The 26,038-nt window shown below is 38.0% G+C and overlaps 1 protein-coding gene across 3 annotated transcripts in view; it reads right to left on the reverse strand.

The window, feature by feature from the left end:
* GRB14 (growth factor receptor bound protein 14) overlaps nucleotides 1-26,038 on the reverse strand; it is a 113,708-nt gene that overhangs the window by 45,626 nt on the left and 42,044 nt on the right. Inside the window, exon 1 of one of the 3 annotated variants that reach the window (XM_024579862.4) lies at nucleotides 12,890-13,087. The exons of the other annotated variants lie outside the window; for them this stretch is intronic. Within the exon in view, the coding sequence (XP_024435630.1) occupies nucleotides 12,890-12,952 (63 nt within the window). The 5' untranslated portion in view covers nucleotides 12,953-13,087. Of the gene's footprint in view, nucleotides 1-12,889; nucleotides 13,088-26,038 lie in introns of those variants that run through there. 3 annotated transcript variants of the gene reach the window in all.

Raw genomic sequence — 26,038 nt, forward strand, 5'->3', positions numbered from 1 at the left:
CCCATCACCTGGGGTAACAGAAGCATGCCTCTTATTTTTCATGCTCTATCTCTTCTATCAGAGGGGCTAAGAAAATGAAAAATTGGAAACACTCTGAAGCTTAAGTCAAACTCATAAAGACGGCAAGAAGAGAGCAAGAGGTAAAGATGGGGAAAATGAAAAAGATATCTAACCAATCAGGAAACCCATTATTTTCTTCAAACCATGTTGCTGCAAATTTGAAAGAAATAAGCTGCCGAGAATCAAGACATAAATTTAGAAGAGCTAGGCCAACGTAAATTTCTGGAGTAGGTCCATGTACTCATGTTTTAAATAAATAACACCTGTTGAGAGAAGAATGTAATACTTCTGTGGGAGTTCCATCTCAAACCCTTTTTTAATCCTATTTAATTCTGACATTTGTCCAAAATATATATACATATTCTTAGATCTATTTGGTAATTATGAAAAATCCCTTATACTTCCAATGGGATGCCCTTTATTAAAAGTCTCATTTTACATCTATGTATTTCTCCTTAAAATGTGCCTCTTGCCAAAAGTATTACTACACTAAAACTTCCTGTGTAAGAAAAAAAGTTAAGTCATCAGAACAGCTACATGACTAGCATGAATTAAAACTAAGATAACCCTGGCCGGTGTGGCTCAGTTGGTTGGGTGTCATCCTACAAACCTAAAGATCGCCAGTTCAATTCCCAGTCAGGGCACGTGCCTGGGATGCAGTTTCAGGTGTGTACAGCAGGCAGCCCATCAATGTTTCTCTCTGTCCCCCTCTCTCTCTCTCTCCCCCCCTCCCTTTCTCTCTCTCTAGACTTAAAAACAAACAAAATAAATAACAAAACAGATTTTAAAAAACTAAGTTAAAAACTTTAATGATCATGTGAAAACCAAATAGCTGAGATATTCTTAAAAATCATTGAAGTACTGGTCTCTTGTTTCCTTTGTATCCTGAGGGGTAAGACAGCGATTGGAAGATCGTATCATCATGCTATTTAATAAAGGGATGCTATATATTTCCAGTTCAGTGACCCAAATTCCCAGCTTACTTTAAACAAAAGGGTGAGAAGAATATTAATCATATCAACTTATCTACAAAATCATTTGAAACGAAATGGCACACCAGCCAGGATGGAATCCCGCCTGGACCAGAAGGATGAAATCCCGCCTGGACCTAAGGAAGAAGGGGAAGTTCCTTTGTCTCACCAGTGCACAAACACTGGACTAGCAGAGAGACATGCACTGACAGGGTCTGCCTATGCATCCCCCCAGCACAGACGACAGCACCCAAGGACAGCCCGCAGGGCAGACACGGGCTGCGTTTAGAAAGCCCTTCCATGTCACTGCAATCCTGACCATCAGAGTGACCTTGGCCTTTGGAGTGGTTTGCAGACTCAAAAACAGCTCTGGGAGGATCTGGCATGGAGCAATGAAACTGCACGACACACAGAGAGTGAGCCCTGCAGGGGGAATGCAGATCCCTGTTTTGGCTGACATCCTTTTCAAGGCTGTTTATACACTTTATTCCTCAACTCCCCCAGACTGCCCTCCATAAAAAGTAAGTGGAGGCAAGAGATTAAAAAAATTAACATAACCCATTTTTAAAAGGACAATAATGTTCAAATATAAAGACAGCAAGACATGGTTAACTTTTCAGGAAAAGGCTTGAGGCCTCTGACGTCTTAAGACTAACAGAAGAATATTTAAAGAATAAGACAAAGACCATTTCTGAAAAAATAAAGAGATCAAGTTTGAAAGTCAATTATGTATCATTCTGCTCCCAAAGCACACCAAGTGTTTATCTCTACACTCACTGGAAATTCTGATTCTCAGAACAGAAGATACGGAATGCCTTAGGAAAGCACCGGCAAGGGCTAACAGTCAGCCTTTCCCCTCTTCCCTGTAGGCCCCAGGAATGTGATGGCAAGGGACAGCCACATCCTTTTGTAACCTGGTTCACACAAGAATGTTTGAAAGACACTCAGGGTTGTGATCTGGTCATTTGGCAATGCCAGCGAGAAGAAAGGGTCATTAAAACCCTTGGTAAATAATTAGCTACTGAAGAGCTTTCCTCCATTTATCCCTTATTTCTCCAGAGAGGGAGGAAATAAGAGGGATAATCATTAACCAGGTTGAAAAAAATAGCTCAACAAACAAAAACTCATAGATATAGACAACAGCATAGTCATTACCAGAGGGAAAGAGGTGGGGGTAGTAAAAAGCAAAGGGGGTCAAGTACATGGTGACGGAAGAAGATGTGACTTTGGGGGGTGGGCACACAATGCCGTACACAGATGATGTGTGACAGAATTAATTGTGCACTTGAAACCTATGTAATTTTATTAATCAATGTCACCCCAATAAACGATATTAAAAGAGCACTGATTAAACACAAATATATAAGCAAGGATCCATATGATAAAAAGCAAGGGAAACAAAAGAAAGAGAAAGAGAAGGAGGGAAGGAAGGAAGGAAGGAAGGAGGGAAGGAAGGAGGAAGGGAAGGAAGGGGGGGAAGGCGTTTGCAGCATGGAGCATGGTTATCTTCTGGCCAAAGTTTCCATTTTAGGACCACAAATTTAGTTTTTAAATTAACTACATTTAAATATCACATTTAACTCTTATTAATATTTAATGCAAAATAATTTAAACACAATATTTAATACCAAGATCTTACCATGATGAAAAGTATACAACTTTTAAACAGAAAATGTTCATTTATTTATTATATCTATTAATATTATTTATTGTATCATATATTGTTTATATGTAAGAGAAGGTAAGAAACAAGGCCCATAGAAATTTGGTCTCAACCTGGTCCCAAAGTAAAAAGCTTATTTCTACAGCTCTTCAAAAGTTTACGTCGAAGTACAGTATAATTATAAAGTCACCTTTTAATGTTTGAGGTTTTTTCTCTATTATTTTTAATAGATGTGTGATGTACCTCAGTCACGTGAAATATTTTTACATCAAGGTCAGAGTAGCCCTGGCTTTTCTAAATAAGGAACACAGTGTCCTAAGATAAGAGAAGGCAGCTCAGATACTTTGAATTAAGCAATTTAATATGTTCTCTTGAAGAGAATGGAAAATAATGCATTCATTATTATTCATTCCAAATCTCTAACAAAGTGTTATATTTAAAAAAAAAAAGACTATTCTAAAAGACCCTAATAGCTCAAGAAAAGCTGCTGTTTTCTACTACCATCCTGTATTATTTTGTTAGCCCTCAAATACTTTGAGCAAAATAGTACAGCTCAAAGAAATCAGGTAATAGGAAGTCTTAAATTCTTTCTATCAAAAGAGATATTCAACAAAACATTTTACTTGAGCATGAGCAGTAAATATTCAATTAGTTATAAGATATTAACTCAAAACAGATTATTGCCATCTCCATAAATACTACAGGAATTGATTCACATAAACAGATCCGTTCCATACTCCTGTGGCTCCTTCCAACTTTATTTCCTATGATTCCTTTGTTATTCCTGATCTCTGGCCATACTTTTTTTTTCTCAGTTTCTTGTAACATTCCTGTCACAGGACATTTGCACATACTGTTTCTGCTGCCCAGAATACTGTTTCCCCACCTTCAACACCCACCCGTCCGATTAACCATCATTTCTGCCGGGAAGCTTTCAGTGACTCTCCTGGTTTAGGCCCAGGCCCTTTGTTCCATGTATATAATTACTACACACCTGCCTCCATGACTCACAGGGCTGCAAGTGCAGGGGGGACGTCAACGTTTGCTTCCTGTTATGTCCCCAGCAGTTAGCACAGTGCTGGGCACACAGTGAATAAACAAAAATATTCTTTGAGTGATGAGTGAAACCATCACAGGTAGCCCTGTGGGAGACAATACTAGGGATTCCCAAAATAGCAGCTTTGAAACCTCACAAGGTCTGAAAACCTCTAAAAAGGTAGAGAAACACGTGGACCAAACCGAAAACACAGGCAAGGTTCCATGGAGTATGTGAATTAAACAAAGGTGAATCAGGTAACTTCTGTGGTCCATTTCAAGTTTGGGATTCTGTAGAAATTTGAAAAAAAGAAGGGAGGAGTGTATCTGAGTGGGACAAATATTACGAGAAAAGATACTGAGGAAGAAGCAAAAATATGTGCAGAACAGTAAACAGAATATTCTGCCAGGACCAGAGAGACAAAGTTACGAGGACCAGGTGAGGAATCACAGATGCCTGTGGAAGGAAGATCTTCGCCCAGCACAGCTGAACAGTGCTCCCCATCACCACAAACTACAGAGGGGGCCAACAGTAAAGGGTTATTTTTAAGATACATAAATGACAGGGTGCCTTTTCTCAATGGATGAAAATATAGAATTAAGTGTTAAAAGATAGTTTTACAAGAATGTGATTACAAAGATGTAAAAAATGGGGATAAATAATCACATGATGATTTAATAATTTAGGAACAGATTCAGCTAACAGTAACAGAAAAGACACCCTCCAAAATTGACGTTTATTTTTTTTTTCTCACATTAAAAATCAGAGGCAGACAGCCCAGGGTTTTGGTGAGGCAATTTCATCAAGTCACCGCTAACCCAGGCTCTTTCCATTAGCCTACCACCTTCAAGGTCACGAGACGGATCACCCCCATCCACCTCCATAAAAACTGAATTGTGTACATTTGCACATTACTACATTTCAACAGGAAAATCATAGGGCACGACTGATAAAGATAAGAACTAATTCAGAGTTAAAGGACCTGTGTTACTGGGATCCTGTAGGGATCCTGTAGGGAAGATCTGTGGATCTTCCAGGAGTTCTGGATATGAACTCAAAGGCAAGGATGATATGAATTGGTTTCCCAGCCAGCATCAGGCCAGGGCAAAGAGGCCCAGGATGGCTCACCACTGGAAACGTGCCACGCTTGGCGGGGCAGAGGAGTCAGCGCTGCTACACCTGGCAGCTTGGATTAGCGACACTGCCGAATCAGGCCACGTCTAGGCTTCCAACCAAGAGAAGAAAGGCAGTCCGCGACAAAGGGGGCGCCCAGAAAGTCTCCTTCAGGCCCCTCTGCTCTACTCTATGCTTTTACTCTGTTCTTTACCTTCCTGCTCACTGTGCCTCAGGTCAAGAGCCTTGCAGACTCCCTTCCGTGGGCTTCCTTTTTCCTTAAAGGGCAGAAAGACCCTAATTCAACTGGGCGGTGCAACGTTACAAAGAGAAATGGAAGCTCTTTCACTTTGCTGTTATGTGGTTTTTAAAAAGACAAAAAAAAAAAAAAAACCCATAAACCAACAAACAAAAAAAAGCTCCAATTTCATTATAAAAGAAGACAAACTTTAAAAACTAAGTCCAAAAATATTTTAACCCATGATGCACAAATACACACACATATACATATGTATGTATAAATGTTATTCTAGGACCTGCATCCGATATGAATAGTAAAGAGGGTCAAACCACAAATCCCACACTAATGTTTCCAATGACTTCATCCAAGGGGTGTTCTCTGAAACCTCAGGACTTTTAACACTCATGCGGTTCCTGCGTAGATGCCAGTGCTGACTAATTCATCTTTGAAGTGAAAGAAACCTTCACAAGTGCTAATGCTTATTCATATTTAAAGAAAAAAAAAAGCCTCTGGTCAAGTTTATGTTGGACACAGTGTTATTCCAGTATCTCATTTCAGTTTTTAAGCAATCATTTATTCCCAGAATAACCATCAGACACGTCTAAGCAGAAAAGTTAAAACCGCTTCACACAGTGAGAAAGGACATGTTGAGGAGGGGAGGAAGGAGTGTTTAGAAGACAGAAAGGGAAAATGAGAGGGCAGGAAGGAGACTGATTAGAACCCAGGGCATATCAGACTTTATTCCACTTCTTGAGCTGGCTGGCATCGCTGAAGCACTTTCAGGAACTACCTTATTACACTGATTCTTTTTTTACAATTTTTATTGTTATTCACTGATTCTTAAAAGCACATTTTCGCACATTTAACTTCACTGAAACTTAGATGTAATTTACCATCAATGGTATGCCATTGTTTAACGGGAAGCATAGAAAATAATGATGCATCTTATAATTTAAGGTGCCACAGATTCAATGAAATACACTGTGTTCAGTCTTTCTGGGGCATTTGAGGTAAACTTATAATAATAGCAAACAAAATGTCACTTTCTAGACCCAACGTTCCCATGATGTGTGAGCACTAGGACCAAGTGATTTATATCCATCTTTGTAATTTTACCTTTGCTTCATTTTTCTAAATATTTATTTTATATCACTGAAAAACACACGTAGACCATACTCCTACAAAAGAAATGGAATTAATACTGTTAGAATCATAAAATACTAACGGTTAGAAGGGCTCTTGGAGAATATTCAGTAAACTCCTTTCACTTTACAAATGAAGCAGCTGAGGCTGGAGAGGGTGTGACTTGCCAGGGGATCTGTGGCTGGTCGCTGGCAGGGCCAGCCCTGGGACCCTGTCCCTGGGCTCAGCGCTGATCCTGCTCTTTCCACTCAGCTCGCCCAATTTCCAGGCTGCCTTACGCTGCTGCTTCTACACAACATCTTGGAGAGTATTATGTAACTATACACCAGGACATAAAAGTGCTTTTATGTCCCAAAGATCTACCTTTCTGAATATCAAAAAAACAGTTGTTTTTTCTTTGTATTTTCACTTTTCTCAGCATAATTTGCCAGGAAAATTGCATATAGAGAAACAGCCAGCAGAGGGAGCCTTGACTTGTCAGTGGGTGCAAGGAGAAAAAGAAACATGGTGTTTTGCAAACTACACCTTTAACACTATTAACTCTATGGAGTTCTTGCTTAATGTCATTACAAGCTTTGTAGTAAAGTTTAAATCTATTTTTAAGTATTCTTAATTCTTTGAATTTTTAAGGTAAATCATGCCTACATCTTTAACTTCAATAAGGGGAATTGGTTGGTATCTACTTTGTGTGTGTGTGTGTGTGTGTGTGTGTGTGTGTAGTCACCTCCCCAGGAATCTAAGTGAAGGTCTCTCTGGCATTTAGAATGGTAATATCAAAATTTTTCTTCAAATCTTGACAGAGCTACTCAAATTAACTTGACTTCTGAAACTAAGAAATAATATTCCTGGCATTTTCACAAGCACAAATAAATATGTATGTCCAAATATGCATGTCCAATTAAGAAACTATAATCACTTACCGGCAATGCCATTTTTGCCAAAATGATTTTTTAATTTCTCTTTTGGAACTGTCTTAAGAGAAAATATTTTTAATATCCTACGTGGGTAGAATATCTTTATCCTCTCAGAGGGTTTAATATCTGAAATTACCAAAGGTCTTGCTTCCCTTTTCTGCCAAAGGGAGATTCTTATTTTCTAGTTTTGGCCTAGGGTGCTGGGGCACAGCCAGGAGAGCTGGCCCTGAGGCCCGCCCAAGCCAACAGTCTGAGACTGTTAATCAGCCGGCTATTTTTAACCTGCCTTCATTGCCAGACGTGGACCAGGCACTGTGGTTTACACAACGCCGTGGGGCATGGACCCTGTTCTCATGCAGGTTCAGTCCAGGTGCTCACGGCAAGGAGAGACTCTGAAGTCAGCTCTGTGAGCAGGTCCTAGACAGCCAGCTTATCAGTTATGAGACTTAGATTCCTCAGCTGTGAAATGGACCAGATGCTGGTAAACTGGTAGCACGGATATTAGAGGTTATTATTATAAATTTTTGAAAGCAAATAACGCATTTCTGAGGAAGTTCCAAACACTCCTAGAGTCCCGTCTCTAACACACAATTTAGTCACTATGTCTTTTATGCAAGTTACCCGGTACAAAAAATTAAAAGGGCAGCAGAAAGGTCAAGGTTTGGCAAGAACGAGAACTCTGGGTAAATAGCAATAACGATACTCACTACCCCATCAAGGCCACCTTCCAAACAAGCCATCCCTCTGAACTCAGGGCACCATCGGGGGACTTCCATTAACCTCCCCTACTCAGGAAACCTGCTCTCTCCCCACTCAGCATATCTTCTACTCTCTGTTTACAAGTAATAAAAATAGATTTGTTCAAGAATCACAACTATATTTTGTACCTGTCATGACAATAGTAAAAATCCAAGGGACAAATACATCCTGAATGCCTAATATGTCTAAGGCACTTGTAGTGGAGATGGCCAGTTGCTCACCAGAAGCCACCCGTCCCCCCTCCCTTCCTAACGAATCCTGATTCTGATGAGGGCAGTGTGTTAAGCTCAAGGCCTACATTTCCTGGCCTCCCTTGAGTCCAGGGTTGACCATGTGACACAATCCCGGCCAGTAGATGTAAGCAGAAGCTCCTGGTTATTTCAGAGTGGCACATTAATGTCTGACAGAACTGGCTGGCGTGCCCTGTGTCCTTCCCATGTTATATGCCAGGAATGTGAACTGGATGTCTGCAGATTTGCATTTATCTTCCCATAAGAGGAAAAGGGACCCACACTACGGAAGATATAATAGAAAGCAAGAAGGAGCTTAGTTGCTTGAGGACACTGTGAGGCTACTACATTACTGGAGACTGATTCTTTTTGTACGTGTAAAGTAAAAGAAAAATAAATCTCTCCCCTGTTTAATATACTCCTTTTGAGTTTTATTGATTACATGAAATTATATTCAGCCTGTAACTGACAAAGCACTGTGTTTAAAGAACCTTTCTCTTAAATTTTAAAAATCTAGTTGTAAGACAAAAAAACTCACAAAATTTAAAAACTGAATACCACAAGATATACAAAAATATACAAGATCCATAGAGAAGACTTAAAGTCAAATTTTAAAAGCCAGAAAGCGTAAGATGTATCCCTACACCTAGGGATAGCTAATAAGACTTAAATATCATACAAGGTAACAATAAAATTGATGTCATGTGACAATAGTTACTGAATTAAGAAATGAGTAACAAAGGTATGTCCACTGAGACTGAATCAAGATACCATGAGGGTAGATGAGAAAGAGGATTAGAAGGCTTCAAGATGGTACCACGGCCTGAGCTGGGACAGAGGCAATAAACAACCTTTGGAAAAGCAAACAGGAGACTAGAGTTATCTATAGGCCCCTGAGCACAAGGCTGGGACCAGAAGAACAGAGGGACAAACAGCAAATGCTGTTATGAGCACAAGGGAAAAACAAGGTGCTGGCGTGGAAACTGTACTGTCCAGGGAACCGCGGTGTCCAGGTCCTGCCGCAGGGTGAACGCTGCACGAATGGGGACTGATTCTGTATGTATTTTAAAGGTGGTGGACAAAGAGCGATATGACCTGTTTCATTCTTTACAAAATCATTTTTTTAAAAAAATCATAGCAGTGATTTCTATTGTATGAAGAAAGAAACGAATGTAATATAAACTATTGTCTTACATAGATGGGGAAGTGAATCTTCTGATAAATGACATTATTCCATATTATATTCATGAATTTCATATTTTTAAAAGGATATAAATTTTAAGAAAAATATATTCTAAACATTATCCTTTTTTCTGAGATTTCAGAAGACCTCAGGATCATGTGTTTTTATCAACATCTCTGTAACTATAGTATGAATAAAGAATGCAGAAATGCTTCTAAGTGTAATTTGCAAAACAATGTTAATCTGATAGAGGCATGAAATATTCCTACCCACAGGATCAGAATATGGACATCTGGCCTGATAACCCTGCAGCCTTTCTGTAAAAAATGTGGTTTGAAAAAAAATGTTTTAAAAAATTTTATATTGCATTTCATTTATACCTTACAATGCTTGAGTCTTTTGTTAACTTTCTGGGACCTTAAAATGTGTTTTTTTTTTGATGCAATTGGTACATTTTACCTTAAAATGTACCAATCTAGAGCTCTGAATTAAAATTGTCTCTTCTCTCTTTCTCTCTCTCTCTCTCTCTCACACACACACACAAAATCACTCACACTCACTTGGTTGCTTACAATTGCTTTCTGAATAAAATGTTTTCTACACTAGAGCATATGGGAGTCGGTGGAGGCACAAAGAAAGATGAAAGAATTTGACTAAGCTAATTCTGGACTAGAAGTTGAACAGCAATTCTACACACCATGGGGCAATTTCATTAACATATTAATTTCAAGAGGTAACATGTATCTAGGAGAAACACGCTGAAAGTCACAAGACCTAGATTCTATTTCTAGCTTTGCCATTGACCTTCTGGGTGACCTTGCATAAGTCACTCACCACCCAAGAGACTCAGTCTTCTCCTCTTAAAAAATAAATGTATAACCTAGTAGTTACCTAAGAAAAATGCTATAAATTAAAGGATTCATTCAAAACCATTGGTGAGGATGTGATAATTTATGAAGGATATGATAAAACCATCTTCACTAGAATCTTGACTCACTAGAATAAGGAAATCAGTTCTAAATACAATTAGAGGAGACCAAAAATTTATTTCCAATTTGCTTGATGGGGACTCTACCAAAACACTCTGTTCTTCAAAGATCAAACTGTATCTTTTCTGCTATAAAAAAGACCCATACAATGTTAAAGACCACATTTAAAATTCAAGTCCCCAACCTCCCTCAGGAGGAGCTTTTGGCTACATACACGAGCTGATTAGAAATTTACTCCCTAGTGCTACTAAGCATTTTCAGAAATGCCCTCAGCTTTTCAAGTGGTTAGGATTCCAACTGGCAAATTATTTTGTGAGAACTACTCATTGAGGGTGAGCAAACTTTATGACAACCTGTGGCAAAAGTACCTGCCTTTTGGGGAAAATGAGAATCTCCCCTCAGAATACTCTGAGAAATGCTTGCACTGATTTATAAGGTCATCTTACTATGGTGCATATAAAAAATGACAAGTTAATCACAAGTGTGGAATAATTTTCTATGTTGGAAAAAAAATGTCATGGTGTAACCAGAGCAGATGGATGTTTTTTAGTAAGAAAAAATATCCAATTCCTAAAATAAGGTACGTTAACATATTTAGAACAATTTTATAGGCAATGGGTCCTTTGGAGGTTAAAATGTCAAGTGAAAGAAAGAGCATAAGTACTTTCTGCAAACGATAATGTGCTAAATTATATGAACATTTAATATGTATACTCAATGGAAAGGATTAAGATAGATTTGGGCTTAGGGAATTTTGACTTATGTAATTATTATAATAAAAATCCAGCAGGAAGCTTATCATAAAAAGACCAAGAGAAACCACAATGAGTGTCCAGTGGCAGCTTAGAACTAACAGCAGTTACAATCAGCTTTCCAGAGTACCCTTGGTTTGCTACCTACTAGTCAGAGCCATGTTGTGCTCATACCAATTTCCCTGGACTAACTGCTCGAAGTCTTTAAAAATGATAGCATCTTTGTCTAATGTTTATACTCTAAGAAAATAAAAAATGGTTTAAATATTTTACTATAACTATGAAAATACAAAATACATTATTTGATTCATAGAATTAGATGCAAACAAGACTTCAGAGAGCATTTAATGAAAATCTCTAAGCCATTATCTTACATGTGAGGAAAGAACATCTCTCAGAACTTAAGGGACTTGCCCAAGGTCACACGGCTCGTAAAGGGAGAGTCCAGGTGGTATGCTTGCCACCACCCCAACACAGTGTCCAAAAAGACCACGTGATGAACACTTCAGGGTCAATCAAAGCTGCAGTATTAACTGGCAAAGAAGAAAAACATCACAACATAGGTCTGATATATGTTCATAAGCCTTTTCGCATTCCCAACCCCTCAGGAAACTCTACGGTCATTATCAGTGCACTGCCCAGTCGTAATCGGAATAAAGACTCAAGCTCAAAGCAAAATATTTTTAATTATATTTGCTTAAAACGAGACAAAGGAATCAAGAAAGATTAAGAACAAATGTTGGCAAAATTACCATATACTATTCCAGTTCCAAATAAAATGTCCCTACTGAATAAATGGTAGATAGGAAAAGAAAATAAGTTGAAAAGCTAAACATTTAAAACAAAAAAGAAGAGACACTTCTATTTTTAAAATCCACCTTAATTGCTGGAGTTGTCATTTTCAAATAAATCAAACCATGACCTTTGACTAAATGGAATACACTAATAGTTAACTAGCGGTTAACTATTAAAAGTCAAGTATGAAAATAAACATTGCAGTTTCTAGTAGCACCAAAATCATTCAGAGAGAATATTGCCAAAAATGTGTTTTGGTGCTTTCCTTTTCTACAGAAGAGATTTGATTCTTTAAAGAATTCAATACAATATTCTTATTTGGTATGTTTTCAAGAGAAGCTTAGTATATTCAGTATTACTTAATCAGTACATTGTGCAGTGTATTTATTACCTTATAAAATATACTGCTACAAGTAAGACATGAAAATAATCTTTACAAAAAACTAACAGATAAACTATATTCATGCACAGGCCTGATTGCATTAATAATTAACAGAAAGCACTTTCACAGGGAAATTTAATGGAAAGTTTTTCTTAAGCAAATAGGGAGAAACTCAACAGAAATTGGTAGAAACCAGAGAAAAATAAACTGGTGCCACATGTGTAAACAGTAGAACAATTATACAGTACATTCAACAGTGAAGATGGATGTACTATAAATTACAGTAAAACAAATAAACTGTTCCTCAGTAAACAAATACAAAACATAATTGCTAGCAGATTTCCTAGTACACTAACGGCAAAGAGGCCTGAAGTTACTTACAGTACAAGGGGAAAAAGAATGCTTCAATACAGTCCCTAAACCACAACGCCCTGAAACTGAGACCAAGCTGCTTTTCCATGGAGCTCTGACGACAGAGATGTTCTAGTGCAGCATGTTTCGCCCCTAGTGTAACTTCAATAATATATTCTTTAATTACCTGTAGCCTCAATGAAATACAGACTCATTCAGGATATGTAACTAAAGGTTCCTACACATTAATAAACACAAAGTAACGGGAAAAGAACAGCAAGAAAACACGGCTACAGCAGCCACATACCCTCTTCTGCAGAACTATTGGCGTTATTGCAGGCAGAGTGACTCTTCTCGCACTCAAACTCATGCCTGCTCTTCTTAGAGTGATCCCCTCTCGTAGAACAGGGACAAAATGAAAGAAATCTTCTATAGTTACTCCTTGGGAATCTCAGGGCTCGGTGCAAAGAAACAACTAGGAAAGCAATAAATGTCACTCTGCGTATGTGATTCCAATCTACCCAAAGCCAATTAAGGATGGCTGTGGGACAGGACAAGGCAGCAACCAATGAAAGCCCGGAAAACTCTGCCTTTGTCCTTGGAAACACATTCTGATACTTTTGTTTATGATATTTAAAGAACCAGATTAACAGGCATCTAGTTCACTTAACTTTTTTTTCCAAAACACTGCAATTCAATGCCATCTTTGTTGACTAGAGAGTTTTGTCTTTAGTAAAACATTCCAACATATGGCAGATAAGAAGTGTTTACATTGGTCTGTTTAAAGTATATAAATAGGCAGATGAACTAAATTCACGTATGCTACTCATAAAATTGATAAATGAGTCCACTGGAATGTATTACAGAAGCACAAAAAATAATCCTAAAGTTAGAACTGATCCAAAAATGTTAATTTACATGGTTTAATAAAAGATTATCAATGTACAAATATGCATGTCATCTTCTAAATGGCTACAATCTTGTATTTTTGTATTTCATCTTCAAACAGGTAAAATTATTGTATTTTGTATTTCATCTCTTAAACAACTAAAATTTTTGTATTGAAGCTACACATTTAAATATTCCGGTTATTACTTAAATAATCAACTGAAAAAATAATGTTAAATATAAAAGGGGCATTAAGCTATGTATAAACCTAAAATGCTTACATTTTTAAAAAGTAGAGATCTATGTAACTTAGCACATTTCATTCAATTAAAAGCACTCAAACAATAATCACTGCTCAAATATCAAAATTTTAATGACAATTTTGCCTTTTTTTTTTTACAATAACTAAAAATTGTATTCTATGTTTAGGGAGTTGGAGGAGGGTCACAGGTAAAACACTGCTAGCTAACAAAAACTACTTTCAATAAAGTCAAAATAAAAGGTAAAAGAAACACTAAAAAATAATAGAAAGGTATTGCAATATTAAAGCTAATCTGACTTTTTATAATTAAAAAATCCCTCTTGAACTGACACTTTAATAAGCACCTACTCAGTGCTCTTCAACCATGACACATGGAAGGATCCCCTGACTTCAGCATAAGGGGAACTCCTTGTAATTTCTAGATTACCACGTGACTGCTGTAGTCACAAGGCAAAATGGAAAATTCTTGGCAACTCAGACACAAACCTTCCACTTAATTATCTAGAGTGCTATTAAGCAGGATTTAGTTTACTACCCTACACTTGAGTGTGTTTTATATGCATGGCGATCTCATATTAAGGAGGAACTAAGGAAGAAAGGAAGGAAGGAAGGAAGGAAAGGAGGGAAGGCTACACACTTTACAAACTCTAGGGTTTCCTACTTTGAATTTCAAAACCTACAATCCCTCAAAATAGTAGCTGAGGGTTAGAAAATTCACTTAATATAAAAAGTCAAAGACATATACCAATAATGAACTATCAGAAAAACTAAGAAAACAATCCCACCCTGACTGGCTGGCTCAGCTGGTTCAGCACCAGCCTGCAAAAGCAAAAGGTTACCAGTTTGATTTCCAGTCAGGGCACAGGCCTATGTTGCAGGTGGGGTCCCCCCGTCAGGGCATGTAGGAGACTGATGTTTTTCTCTCACATTGAGCTTTCTCTCTCTTTCTCTTTCCTTTACCCTCTCTCTCAAATAAATAAATAAATAAAATCTTTTTAAAAAATCTAATTTAAAACTGCATCAAAACTAAATAAAATGCCTAGAAATAAATTTAACCAAGAAGGTAAAAGACCTGTACTTGGAAATTTAGAAGACATTGAAGAAAGAAACTAAGATGATACAAATAAATAGATGCATATACCATGCTCATGGATAGGAATAATTAACATTTTTAAATGGCCATACTACCGAAAGCAATCTATAAATTCAGTGCAATTCCTATCAAAATACCAAAGGCATATTTCACAGAACTAGAACTAAAAATCCAAAAATTTATATGAAACTACAGAAGACACTGAGTAGCTACAGCAATCTTGAGAAAAAAAGAACAAAACTGGAGAAATCATACTACCTGATATCAAACTATACCAAAAGGATATAGTACTTAAAACAGCACGGTATGGGCATAAGAACAGACACATAGCTCAATGGAACAGAATAGACAGCACAGAAATAAACCCATGTCTTTATGGTCAATTAATATTTGACAAAGGAGACAAGAACATATAATGAGGTAAAGACAGTCTCTTTGATAAATGTTGTTTGGAAAACAACAAATACATGTAAAAAAAGTGAAATTAAACCACCTTCTTACACTACATACGAGAATAAATTCAAAGTGAATTAAAGACTTAAATGGAAGATTCAAAACCATAAAACTCCTAGAGGGAAATGTAGGCAGTAAAATCTCAGATATTTCCCTTAGTAATATTTTTCTGATATATCTCTACAGACAAGGGAAAGAAGCAAAAAAGTAAATAAATAAACAAATTAGACTACATCAAACTAAAATGTTTTTGCACAGCAAAGAAACGATCAACAAAATGAAAAGACATCCCGCTGAATGGGAGAACATACTTGCCAATAATACATCTGATAAGAGGTTAATATCCAAAATTTATAAAGAACTCATATAAGTCAACAAAACAAAAACCAATTCAATTAAAAAATGGGCAAAACACCTGAATAGACATTTCTTGAAAGACATACAGATGGCTAATAGACATGAAAAGATGCTCAACGTCACTAATCATCAGAGAGATGCAAATTAAAACCATAATGAGATATCACTACAGAATGACTATCATCAATAAGTCAGCAAACAATAAGTGTTAGCAAGGATGTGGAGAAAAAGGAACCCTCATGCACTGTTGGTGGGAATGCAGATTGGTGGAGCCACTATGGAAAACAGTATGGAGGTTCCTCAAAAAATTAAAAATGGAACTGCCTTATGGCCCAGTGATTCCACTTCCGGGGGTTTATCTGAAGAAACCCAAAACACTAATTCAAAAAAATATATGCACCCCTTTGTTCACAGCAGTGTTGTTTACAATAGCCAAGCTATGGAAGCAACAAACCTAAGTGTCCATCAACAGAAAGTGGATAAAAAATATATAATGGAATATTACTCATCCAGAATAAAGAATGAAATTTTACCATTTGTGACAACATGGATGGACCTAGAGGGTATTATGCTAAGTGAATCAAGTCAATCAGAGAAAGACAATTACCATATGATTTCACTTACATGTAGAATCTTAAGAACAATATAAACAAACAAAACGGAAACAGACAGAGATACAGAGCACAGACAGATGGCTGTCAGAGGAGAGGAGAGTTTGGAGACTGGAAAAAAGCTGAAGGAATTGAGAAGTGCAGATTGGTAGTTATAAAATAGTCAGGGATGTAAAGTACAGCCTAGGGAATATAGTCAGTAACATTGTAGTAACTATGTATAGTGCCAGATATGTACTGAAAATATCAGAGGAACACTGTAAAGTATATGATTATCTAACCACTATGTGTACACTATGTTGAAACTAATACAAATTAATATTGAATGTAAACTGTGATTGAAAAAAACTTTAATGTGAAACAAAGTTTAAAAAAAAAACTCACAGATCTAGTTTGGAGTCATTCATTTGATCCTTATCCAGTTAGATGTATTTTGGTCTTTAGAAATGAGATGCAAATTAAAACGACAATGAGGTATTACCTTACACCTGCCATAATAGCTACCATCAATAAGTCAACAAACAACTAGTGCTGGTGAGGACGTGGAGAAAAGAGAACCCTAGTGTACTGCTGTTGGTAATGCAGATTGGTATAACCACTGTGGAAAACAGTACAGAGTTCCCCCAAAAATTAAAATGGAACTGCCCTTTGACCCATCAACCCCACTTCTGGGAATATACTCTAAAAATCCTGAAACACCAGTCAGAAAGACTATATGCACCCCAATGTTCATAGCAGCGTTATTTACAATAGCCAAGATCTGGAAACAGCCCAAGTTCCCATCAGTAGAAGAGTGGATAAAAAAGCTTTTGTGCATTTGCACAATGAAATACTACCTGGCTGTATAAAAGAAGGAAATCTTACCCTTTGCAACAGCAGGGATGGAACTGGAGATTATTATGCTATGTGCAATAAGCCAGTCAGAGAAAGACAAATACCATATGATCTCACTTATATGTGGAATCTAATGAAAAAAATAAACTGGCAGCTGTAAGATGGGAGGGTGTTGGGGAGAGACAGACAAAATAAAAGAAGATGAAGACTTAACCAAAGAACATATATATGCATAGCCCATGGATACAGACAACAGTGCGGAGAAGGCCAGTGGGGGGTGAGCAGGAAAGGGATCTGGGTGGAGGTAGGCAAAGGGTGGGGGAATGGGGGACATCTCTAATAGTGTCAACAATAAAATCAAATAAGTAGATAGATAGATAAATAAATAAATAAAACTTCCAACAAAAATCTAATACTGGGAGGAGTGTCACCATTTGTGAACTAGAGGGCTGGTTTAACCATTTTGGCAGAGAAACATAACAAAGCCCACAAAACTATGTTTTTTCAAGATTATTACCTGTATTTACTTTTTCTTTCCTCTTTTCTCCATTTAGTCTTTGAATATTACAAAGAAATGTGATCTCTAGTCTCAAAATATGGGTTTTCATCATGATCAAAGAAATTTATCTACTAAATCTTGAAGCAAAGTACCCCCGATATGCCAGGCACTGAGTAAGATGGTAAAAACATATTGATGAATAAGGTATGGTTGCTGCTCATAGTGGAAAAGAGATATTTGTTTATACTTGATTTTTACTTTTTCTTTTTATAGTTTTTTATTTTTTTATTTTAATTTATTGTTATTCAGGTTTTTTAATTTTTTTAATATATTTTATTGATTATGCTATTACAGTTGTCCCATTCCCCCCCCTTTATTACTCTCTGGCCTGCACCCCCACTCCCACCCAAATCCCCCCCGCCTTAGTTCATGTCCATGGGTTGTACATGTAAGTTCTTTGGTTTCTCTATTTCCTATACTATCCCCACACTCCCTCTGTCTATTTTGTACCTACCATTTATGCTTCTTATTCCCTGTACCTTTTCATCCTATTCTCCCCCTCCCTGCTGATAATCCTCCATGCAATCTCCATTTCTGTGATTCTGTTCTAGTTGTTTGCTTAGTTTGTTGTTTTTAGTCTCAGTTGTTGATAGTCATGAGTTTGTTGTCATTTTACTGTTCATAGTTTTGATATTCTTCTTTTTCTTAGATAAGCCCCTTTAACATTTCATATAATAAGGGCTTGGTGATGATGAACTCCTTTAACTTGACCTTATCTGGGAAGCACTTTATCTGCCCTTCCATTCCAAATAATAGCTTTGCTGGATCGAGTAATCTTGGATGTAGGTCCTTGCCTTTCATGACTTGGAATGCTTCTTTCCAGCCCCTTCTTGTCTGCAAGGTTTCTTTTGAGAAGCCAGCTGATAGTCTTATGGGAACTCCTTTGTAGGTAACTGTCTCCTTTTCTCTTGCTACTTTTAAGATTCTCTCCTTCTCTTTAATCTTGGGTAATGTAATTATGATGTGCCTTGGTGTGTGTTTCCTTGGGTCCAACTTCTTTGGGACCCTGAGCTTCCTGGATTTCCTGGATGTCTACTTCCTTTGCCAGATTAGGGAAGTTCTCCATTATTTTTTCAAGTAATTTTTCAATTTCTTACTTTGCTCTTCTCCTTCTGGCACCCCTATGATTTGGAAGGTGGAACATTTAAAGTTGTCCCAGAGGTTCCTAAGCCTCTCCTCATTTTTTTGAATTCTTGTTTCTTCATTCTGTTCTGGTTGAATGTTTATTTCTTCCTTCTGCTCCAAACTGTTGATTTGAGTCTCAGTTTCCCTCCCTTCACTGTTGGTTGTCTGTACATTTCTCTTCATTTCACTTGGCATAGTCTTCACTTTTTTCTCCACTTTGCAACCATACTCAACCATTTCTGTGAGTACCCCGATTACCAGTGTTTTGAACTCTGTATCTGATAGGATGACTACCTCTTCATCACTTAGTTCTACTTTTGGAGCTTTGATCTTTCATTTGGGTCATTCATATATATAGTCTCGGCATGCCTTGGCATACATAGTAAGAGGCAGAGCCTTAGGTATTCAGCAGGAGGGCGGGGCAACCCACGTCACTGCATGTGGTGCTGTATGTAGGGGGAGGGGTCCAAGAGAGAACAATGGTGCTTGCTCAGCTCTCTGCCAGTTTTTAGTCACTTCCTCTACAACCCACAAGCAAATTGGGCCCTTCTGGTACTGATTCCCGGGTGGGTGGGTTTGTGTACATTCTAGGATGTCTCTCCAGTGAACTCTCCTGTGAGGCTGGGAGTTTCTCCCACCCCCGCAAACCCCACAGGATTTTACAGTCAGAGATTTTGAGGCTTTATTTCCCCACGCTGGAACCCTGGGTTGTGCAGTCTGTCTCACTCCCCAGTTGTTCCTCCTAGTTTATCCACACACAAATGTGGTGCCAGCCACTGCCTCGCCTACCCTAGTCCTCTAGCCACTGCCTTGCTGTGTGTCCTCTCAACCCCATCTACCTGTCTCCACCCCTCCTACCAGTCTGAATGAATGTTTCTTCTTTAACTCCTTGGTTGTTGAACTTCCATACAGTTTGATTTTTCTAGCAGTTGTAGTTATTTTTGTTTTTAAATTTCTTCTTGTCCTTCTTTGGGCTGTGCGAGGAGAAAAACTGTGTATGTACCTACGCCTCCATCTTGGCCGTAAGTATTTATACTTGTTTTTTAAAATCACACCCAGGAGTGGGCTAAGTAAGTCTAACAGTGATTAAATGCCAAATAGCAGGGATGTACCAAGGCTGGAGAAACTACACATCAAAGCTGAGATCACGGCAGGCTTCATGAAAGAAATGGCATTTGTTTGAAATGTGATAAGGGGAAAAGAACATGCAGAATTTGATAACTGATGTGGATACAGAGTGATGTTCTCAGAGCCAAATCCAAGGTTTGAATCTAGGTATATGGAAATCAAAGATGCTGTTTTATATCACACTATGGAACTTTTTAAACACTCAACTGAATCCTTTAAGTCGAAACTTTGTCCATAATTATGTCCGTATTTATTACGCAGCATGCCTGCTCTATAATGGCTTCATAATACTCGACAGACAACTAACTGCTGACTTGTGATATGTCATCTCTTTGAAACACTAGAAAATTGAAGTTCATTATGTTTCCAGTGCAAACCACAAAGAGCATGTGGCATTCTTTGACTCTGTGTGACCAAAAAGGTATCTGTCTTTGAAAATGAAACTTACATATATTTTTCATAGTTAACAGGCTGAAAGACTGCAATGACATCTAAACTTTAATACAGTCTCATTTTCCAGTAATCCTTCTTCGGGGTTCACATCAACCCTGCTTTAGCTCATTCATACTTACTGTAGACACTGACTCAAAACTTAACTTTTTTATCATTACTACAAATGACTTTCACACTCACTAGCCTTGTCACCTGAACCTTAATTTCCTCAGCTGCTGCAAAAAGAGAATAAAGAGTTACGGCCAACAATTTGGGAATTTCTGTGAGGATTAAGGAAATCAGGTTTGTATAAGGACTAGAAGAGCCCCAAGCAGGTGCTAAAAGAAGCACCCCTTGAACTCCTACTGCAAAGTACGAGGCCTAAAATGTGTTCTCCTCAGACAAGCACAAGTCTTTATTTTGAAAAATGAAATTTTGACTTAACAGCATTTTGAAGTTAATATAGCATGGTCAGTAATGAAGTACTATAGAATAGTACTGTCCAGCATTTTGCTTTTGCTCAGTATTTTGAGAGAATGAGTGAATTTTGTCACTCAAAATGTGCATATCAAGGTTTCAACGTGAATTAAAGGAAAACAAAATTAACTATTATGATGATTATTAACAATATGTATGTGAGCAACCAATGAGCCAGGCACTGAGCTAGTTTTCATTTAATCTTCACAGGTCTGAGGCAGGCACTAGCTATTCAACAGATGATGAAACTAAGGTCAAAGAAGCAAAATGGTCTCAGATAAAAGTACACATTGAACAAGAACTTGCCCAAGTTCACAAAATATATAAGCCAAAAAGCCAAGGTGAAAACTGCATCTGGCCGTCTCCAAGACACTCTACCCCTCCACCCAACAATATTCTCTCCAACACTGTACTACATAATATACATAATATACATAACTACATAATATAGTGTACTCCAACACTATATCATAATTTGATATATTATTAGAATAAACTGTCATCCTCAATAGCTCTCATTTCTGATGTATCTAAGTGTTTGTTTCACTAACTCACTTAATAAATATGTATCGAGGGCCTTACTATGTGTAAAATACTATGCCATTTGCTATGGGAAATTCAAAAGTGATCAACTCCGGATTCCTATTTACCAAAGGGGCCAACACACAGTGACACACTAGTCACAGTAGCGTGTGAGCTGGGATACGGGCAAAAGAAGGGTGCTACACGAGGACAGCCAACCTCTAATGGAGTCCCAAGCAGTTACTCTTAAAGAACCCACACACGAACTTACTCACATTTACTCCCTCTGAGTACTGGGGTAGCAGGTTGAAAGGCACCAGTGGCATACTGGGAGAAACTGAAGTGGCTGGCATCAAGGCAGGAGGTGGGGGACAGCTTTCTACCAGACAGAAAGGTGGGCAGAGCCACAGAGCCAGCAGGTGGATGCCATATCTGAGACTCCATCAACCTGGCTAACAGTGTTTACCCTTCCCTGGATATCCCCTGAGGCTCCATTCCACCCAACTGACAGCTGTTAATAGTAGCTTTTCCATATGAATGGCTAGTCTTGGCTCAAGCTTCAGAACTTCCTAAATCCTGTCAAGCAAGCAACAGCTGGCCTCAGTGAGCCCCCACCTCTTGCTAAGTGGCCCTAGGCATGGCACTAGCAGAAGCAAACCTACATTCACAGCTAGGCTTCTCCTGGGAATCTCCAAGTCCAGCACAAGTAGATCCAGCACATCTCAGATTGCTCTCTACCTCAGGCAGGGCAGTCCCAGGCAAAACACAGGTGAGGGCTGACTATGGCCTACACCACCCGGGAAACCCCAGGGCCAGAACAACCAGTGGACAGCTACAGACCATTCCAGAGCACCACCACCCTGCCCCTAAATGGCTGATCCTTCAGAGAGGGTGGAGGTTGGTGGTCAGTGGGCACAGCCAGTCCTTGCAACTGACTGGCCTGGGTAAATCCCTCCCCTTGACCTGCCAACAGCAACCAAGGCTCAACTACAAGAGGAGGCTGTATTCAGCCTACATGAAGGACACACCTTAAGTACCCAGCTTGGGTGATAGGGGAGGCTATGCCACTGGACCCTACAGGACACCTACTATATAAGGCCACAATACCAAGACAGGGAGTCATAGCAGTTCTACCTCATACATAGAAACAAACACAGGGAAGCTGCCAAAATGAAGAGACAAAGTAACATAGCCCAAAAGAAAGAACAGATGAAAAATCCAGAAAAAGAACTAAACAAAATGGAAATGAGCAATCTATTGTGTGCAGAGTTCTACACACTGGTTATAAGGTCAACAAACTTAGTGAGGACCTCAGCAGCATAAAAAAGATCCAGTCAGAAATGAAGCATACACTATTGATGTAAACAACGATTTACAAGGAAACAACAGGAGAGTGAATAAAGCTGAGAATCAATCAATGATTTGGAACATAAGGAAGAAAAAAACAACCAAACAGACCAGCAAGAAGAAAAAAGAATCCAAAAAATGAGCATACTATAAATAGCCTCTGAGACAACTTCAAGTGTTCCATTCCAATATTTGCATTATAGGGGTACTAGACAAAGAAGAGGAGGAGCAAGAAATTGGAAATCTATTTGAAAAAATAACAAAAGAAGACTTTCCTAATTTGATGAAGGAAATACATATGCAAGTCCAGCAAGCACAGAGAGTCCCAAACAAGATGGACACAAAGAGGCCTACTCCAAGACACATCATAATTAAAATGCCAAAGGTAAAGATAAAGAGAGAATCTTAAAAGCGGCAAGAGTAAAGCAGATAATTACCTACAAAGGAGTTCCCATAAGATGGTCAGCTGATTTCTCAAAAGAAATTTTGTAGGCTAGAAGGGACTGGCAAGAAATATTCAAAAGTCAAGAAAAGCAGGGACCTACAGCCAAGATTGCTCTACCCAGCAAAGACATCATTTAGAATCAAAGAGCTTCCCAGACAAGAAAAAACTAAAGGAGTTCTTCATCAGGAACCATTATTATATGAAATGTTAAAGGGACTCATTTAAGAAGATCAAAACTGTAAGCAATAAAATGGCAATATATACATACCTGTCAACAATTGAATCTATAAAGAAAACTAAACAAACTAGACAAACAGGCAGAATCATGGCTATGGAGAGTGTTTTGATGGTTGCCAGATGGGAGGCGGTGTAGAGGAATGGGTGAAGACGTGAGGAGATTAAGGAGTACAAATAGGTAGTTACAGAATAGCCACGGGGATGTACAGTACAGTGTAGGGAATGGAGTAGCCAAAGAATTTATTTGCACGAGCCATGGACACAAACAATGGTGTGGGGTTGCCTGAGGGAGTGGGGGTGGTGCTGTGTGGAAGGGGCAAAGGGAGAAAAACCGGGACAACTATAATAGCATAATCAATAAAATATACTTTAAAAATAAGAAGTAAAAAAGAAACTACTTCCTTCGATTTTATGCAAATAAAATCTAGATGAAGTGGATAATTCTCTAGAATAATACAATTTATAAGAATCGAATCCAGAAAAAAGAAAATTCAAGGACAACAGTTACCATAGAAAAAAGAAAGTTGGCCACACGGCCAGTGGCTCAGTTGTTTGGAGCGTCGTCCTGTGCACCAAAGGTCTGCACATTCGATCCCCAGTCAGGGCACACACCTAGGTTACGGGTTCGATCTCCAGTTGGGGCGCACAGGAGGCAACTCACCAATCTTTCTCTCTCACATCAATGTCTCTCTCTCTCTCTCTCTCTCTCTCTCTCTCTCCCCCCTCTCCCTCTCCCCTCTCCCCAACCCTTAAAAATCAGTAAACATATTCTCAGGTGAGGATTTAAAAAGAAAAGAAAGAAAAAACAATACTTTTATATAAAAAAGCAAGAAAACAATGCTACAACATTGTTTGTTTTAAAAAAAGAATAAAGAAATTTATCAAAGAGCTACTCCAAAAAGAAGTGGCCCAATCCTAAATAGTTTTTTTAACAGAGAAATGTTATATAACCTTTAAGAAACAAATAATTTCTATGCTATTCAAATTATTTCAGTGTAAAGAAAATGTACAATTATAGCCAAGACAGTTAGAAGAACAGAGGGTTCTGCATACTGATGTACTACAAAACCATAGTCATGCAAGTTCTAAAAGGTACTGACAAATCTATGTGTATATACAACAGCTGAAATGAATGAAAAAAAAGAAGAGACACCCCAAAAGGTTAACTTTATCCCTATTTGTAAACAAAAGATGTGGATGCTTTACTGTTAAAAAGAAAAACGACGTGCCCAAAATGGCATCACTTCTGCTAAACCCATGATACCAACACAAACTGAATATCTGACTTTATTTCAGTTTCAACCTTCACCAGAAATGTAATCTAAATTACCATATTAAATTTTCTTGTCAACACCAATGAGGTAACGCCTCTCTACACACACCCCACCAAAAAGAAGCAGCAATCTACCTGATAAAACCCTAGACCTCCCCACCACCCCCACAAAACAATAAAAAGAAAAGAGTTCCTGGCCTAAAAATCATCCTTTCTTTTCTTTTACTAAAAATTCCCTGCCACACCTTTCTTTCTATAAAAACCTTCCACCTTGTACAACCAACCCCTTGACTCACCCTTCTAGATGCTCCATGGGATGACCACTTAATAAAACTCATTAGATCTTCAAATTTACTCCCTGGGATTGTGTTTTTAACTTGGCCCAACATGATATACTAAAAAAGGACTACAAAATTAGAAAAATACAGAGAAATTTCTACAAATTAACTAATTTATAAGCACGTTAGAAGAAACAATCAAATAGTTGAATAATCTTAGGTGGGAAACACCTTCTTAAATCATACCTAGAAGCCATAAAAAAAAACCAACAAATTTAACTCATAAATATTTTGATGTTTATCCCTGGCTGGCGTAGCTCAGTGGATTGAGCATGGGCTATGAACCAAAGGGTCACAGGTTCAATTCCGTGTCAGGGCACATGCCTGGGTTGCGGGCCAGGTCCCCAGTGGGGGCCACATGAGAGGCAACCACACATTGATGTTTCTCTCTCTCTCTCTTTCTCTTTCCATTCCCCTCTTTAAAAATAAATAAATAAAATCTTTAAAAGAAATATTTTGATGTTTATAGTATAAAAGATATACATAAAATCAAAATGCAAAGCATGGATTGCAAAAAATATGTGCAACTTTTCATTACAAAACAGTAATTTAGTGCAACACAATTAGTGTAAAATCAAATAAAATATCTATAATTTTATACATACAAGCATAGGTAAGCCCTAGGAAAAATACTAGAAAAATATATGCCAAATTTTTAATTATATTGATCTCCAGGTAGGAAAGTGAGACTGAGAAGAGATGTGATCATGAAGTGTTTATTAGAAGGTATTTATTTTTATAATTAATGTAGTATTCATAAAGGAATTAAGATGTAAAAAACTTATAAGATTCCTCAAGTTAAAAGTCAAATACTTAATGAAAGTGGAGTGCCATGAGCTCTGACTGCTTGAATATTGACAATGGCTTCTTAAGAATTCTCATTGTTGCTTCCAGCACTTGGCTATTGTAAATTGTGCTGCTGTGAACATTGGGGCACATAGGTTCTTTTGGATTGATGTTTCAGGATTCTTAGGGTATAATCCCAGCAGTGGAATTGCAGAGTCAAAAGGCAGTTCCAGTTTCAGTTTTCTGAGGAAATTCCATACTGTTTTCCACAGTGGCTGCATGAGTCTGC

The sequence above is a fragment of the Desmodus rotundus genome, chromosome 2, assembly GCF_022682495.2.
Source record: "Desmodus rotundus isolate HL8 chromosome 2, HLdesRot8A.1, whole genome shotgun sequence".
Lineage (NCBI taxonomy): Eukaryota > Metazoa > Chordata > Mammalia > Chiroptera > Phyllostomidae > Desmodus > Desmodus rotundus.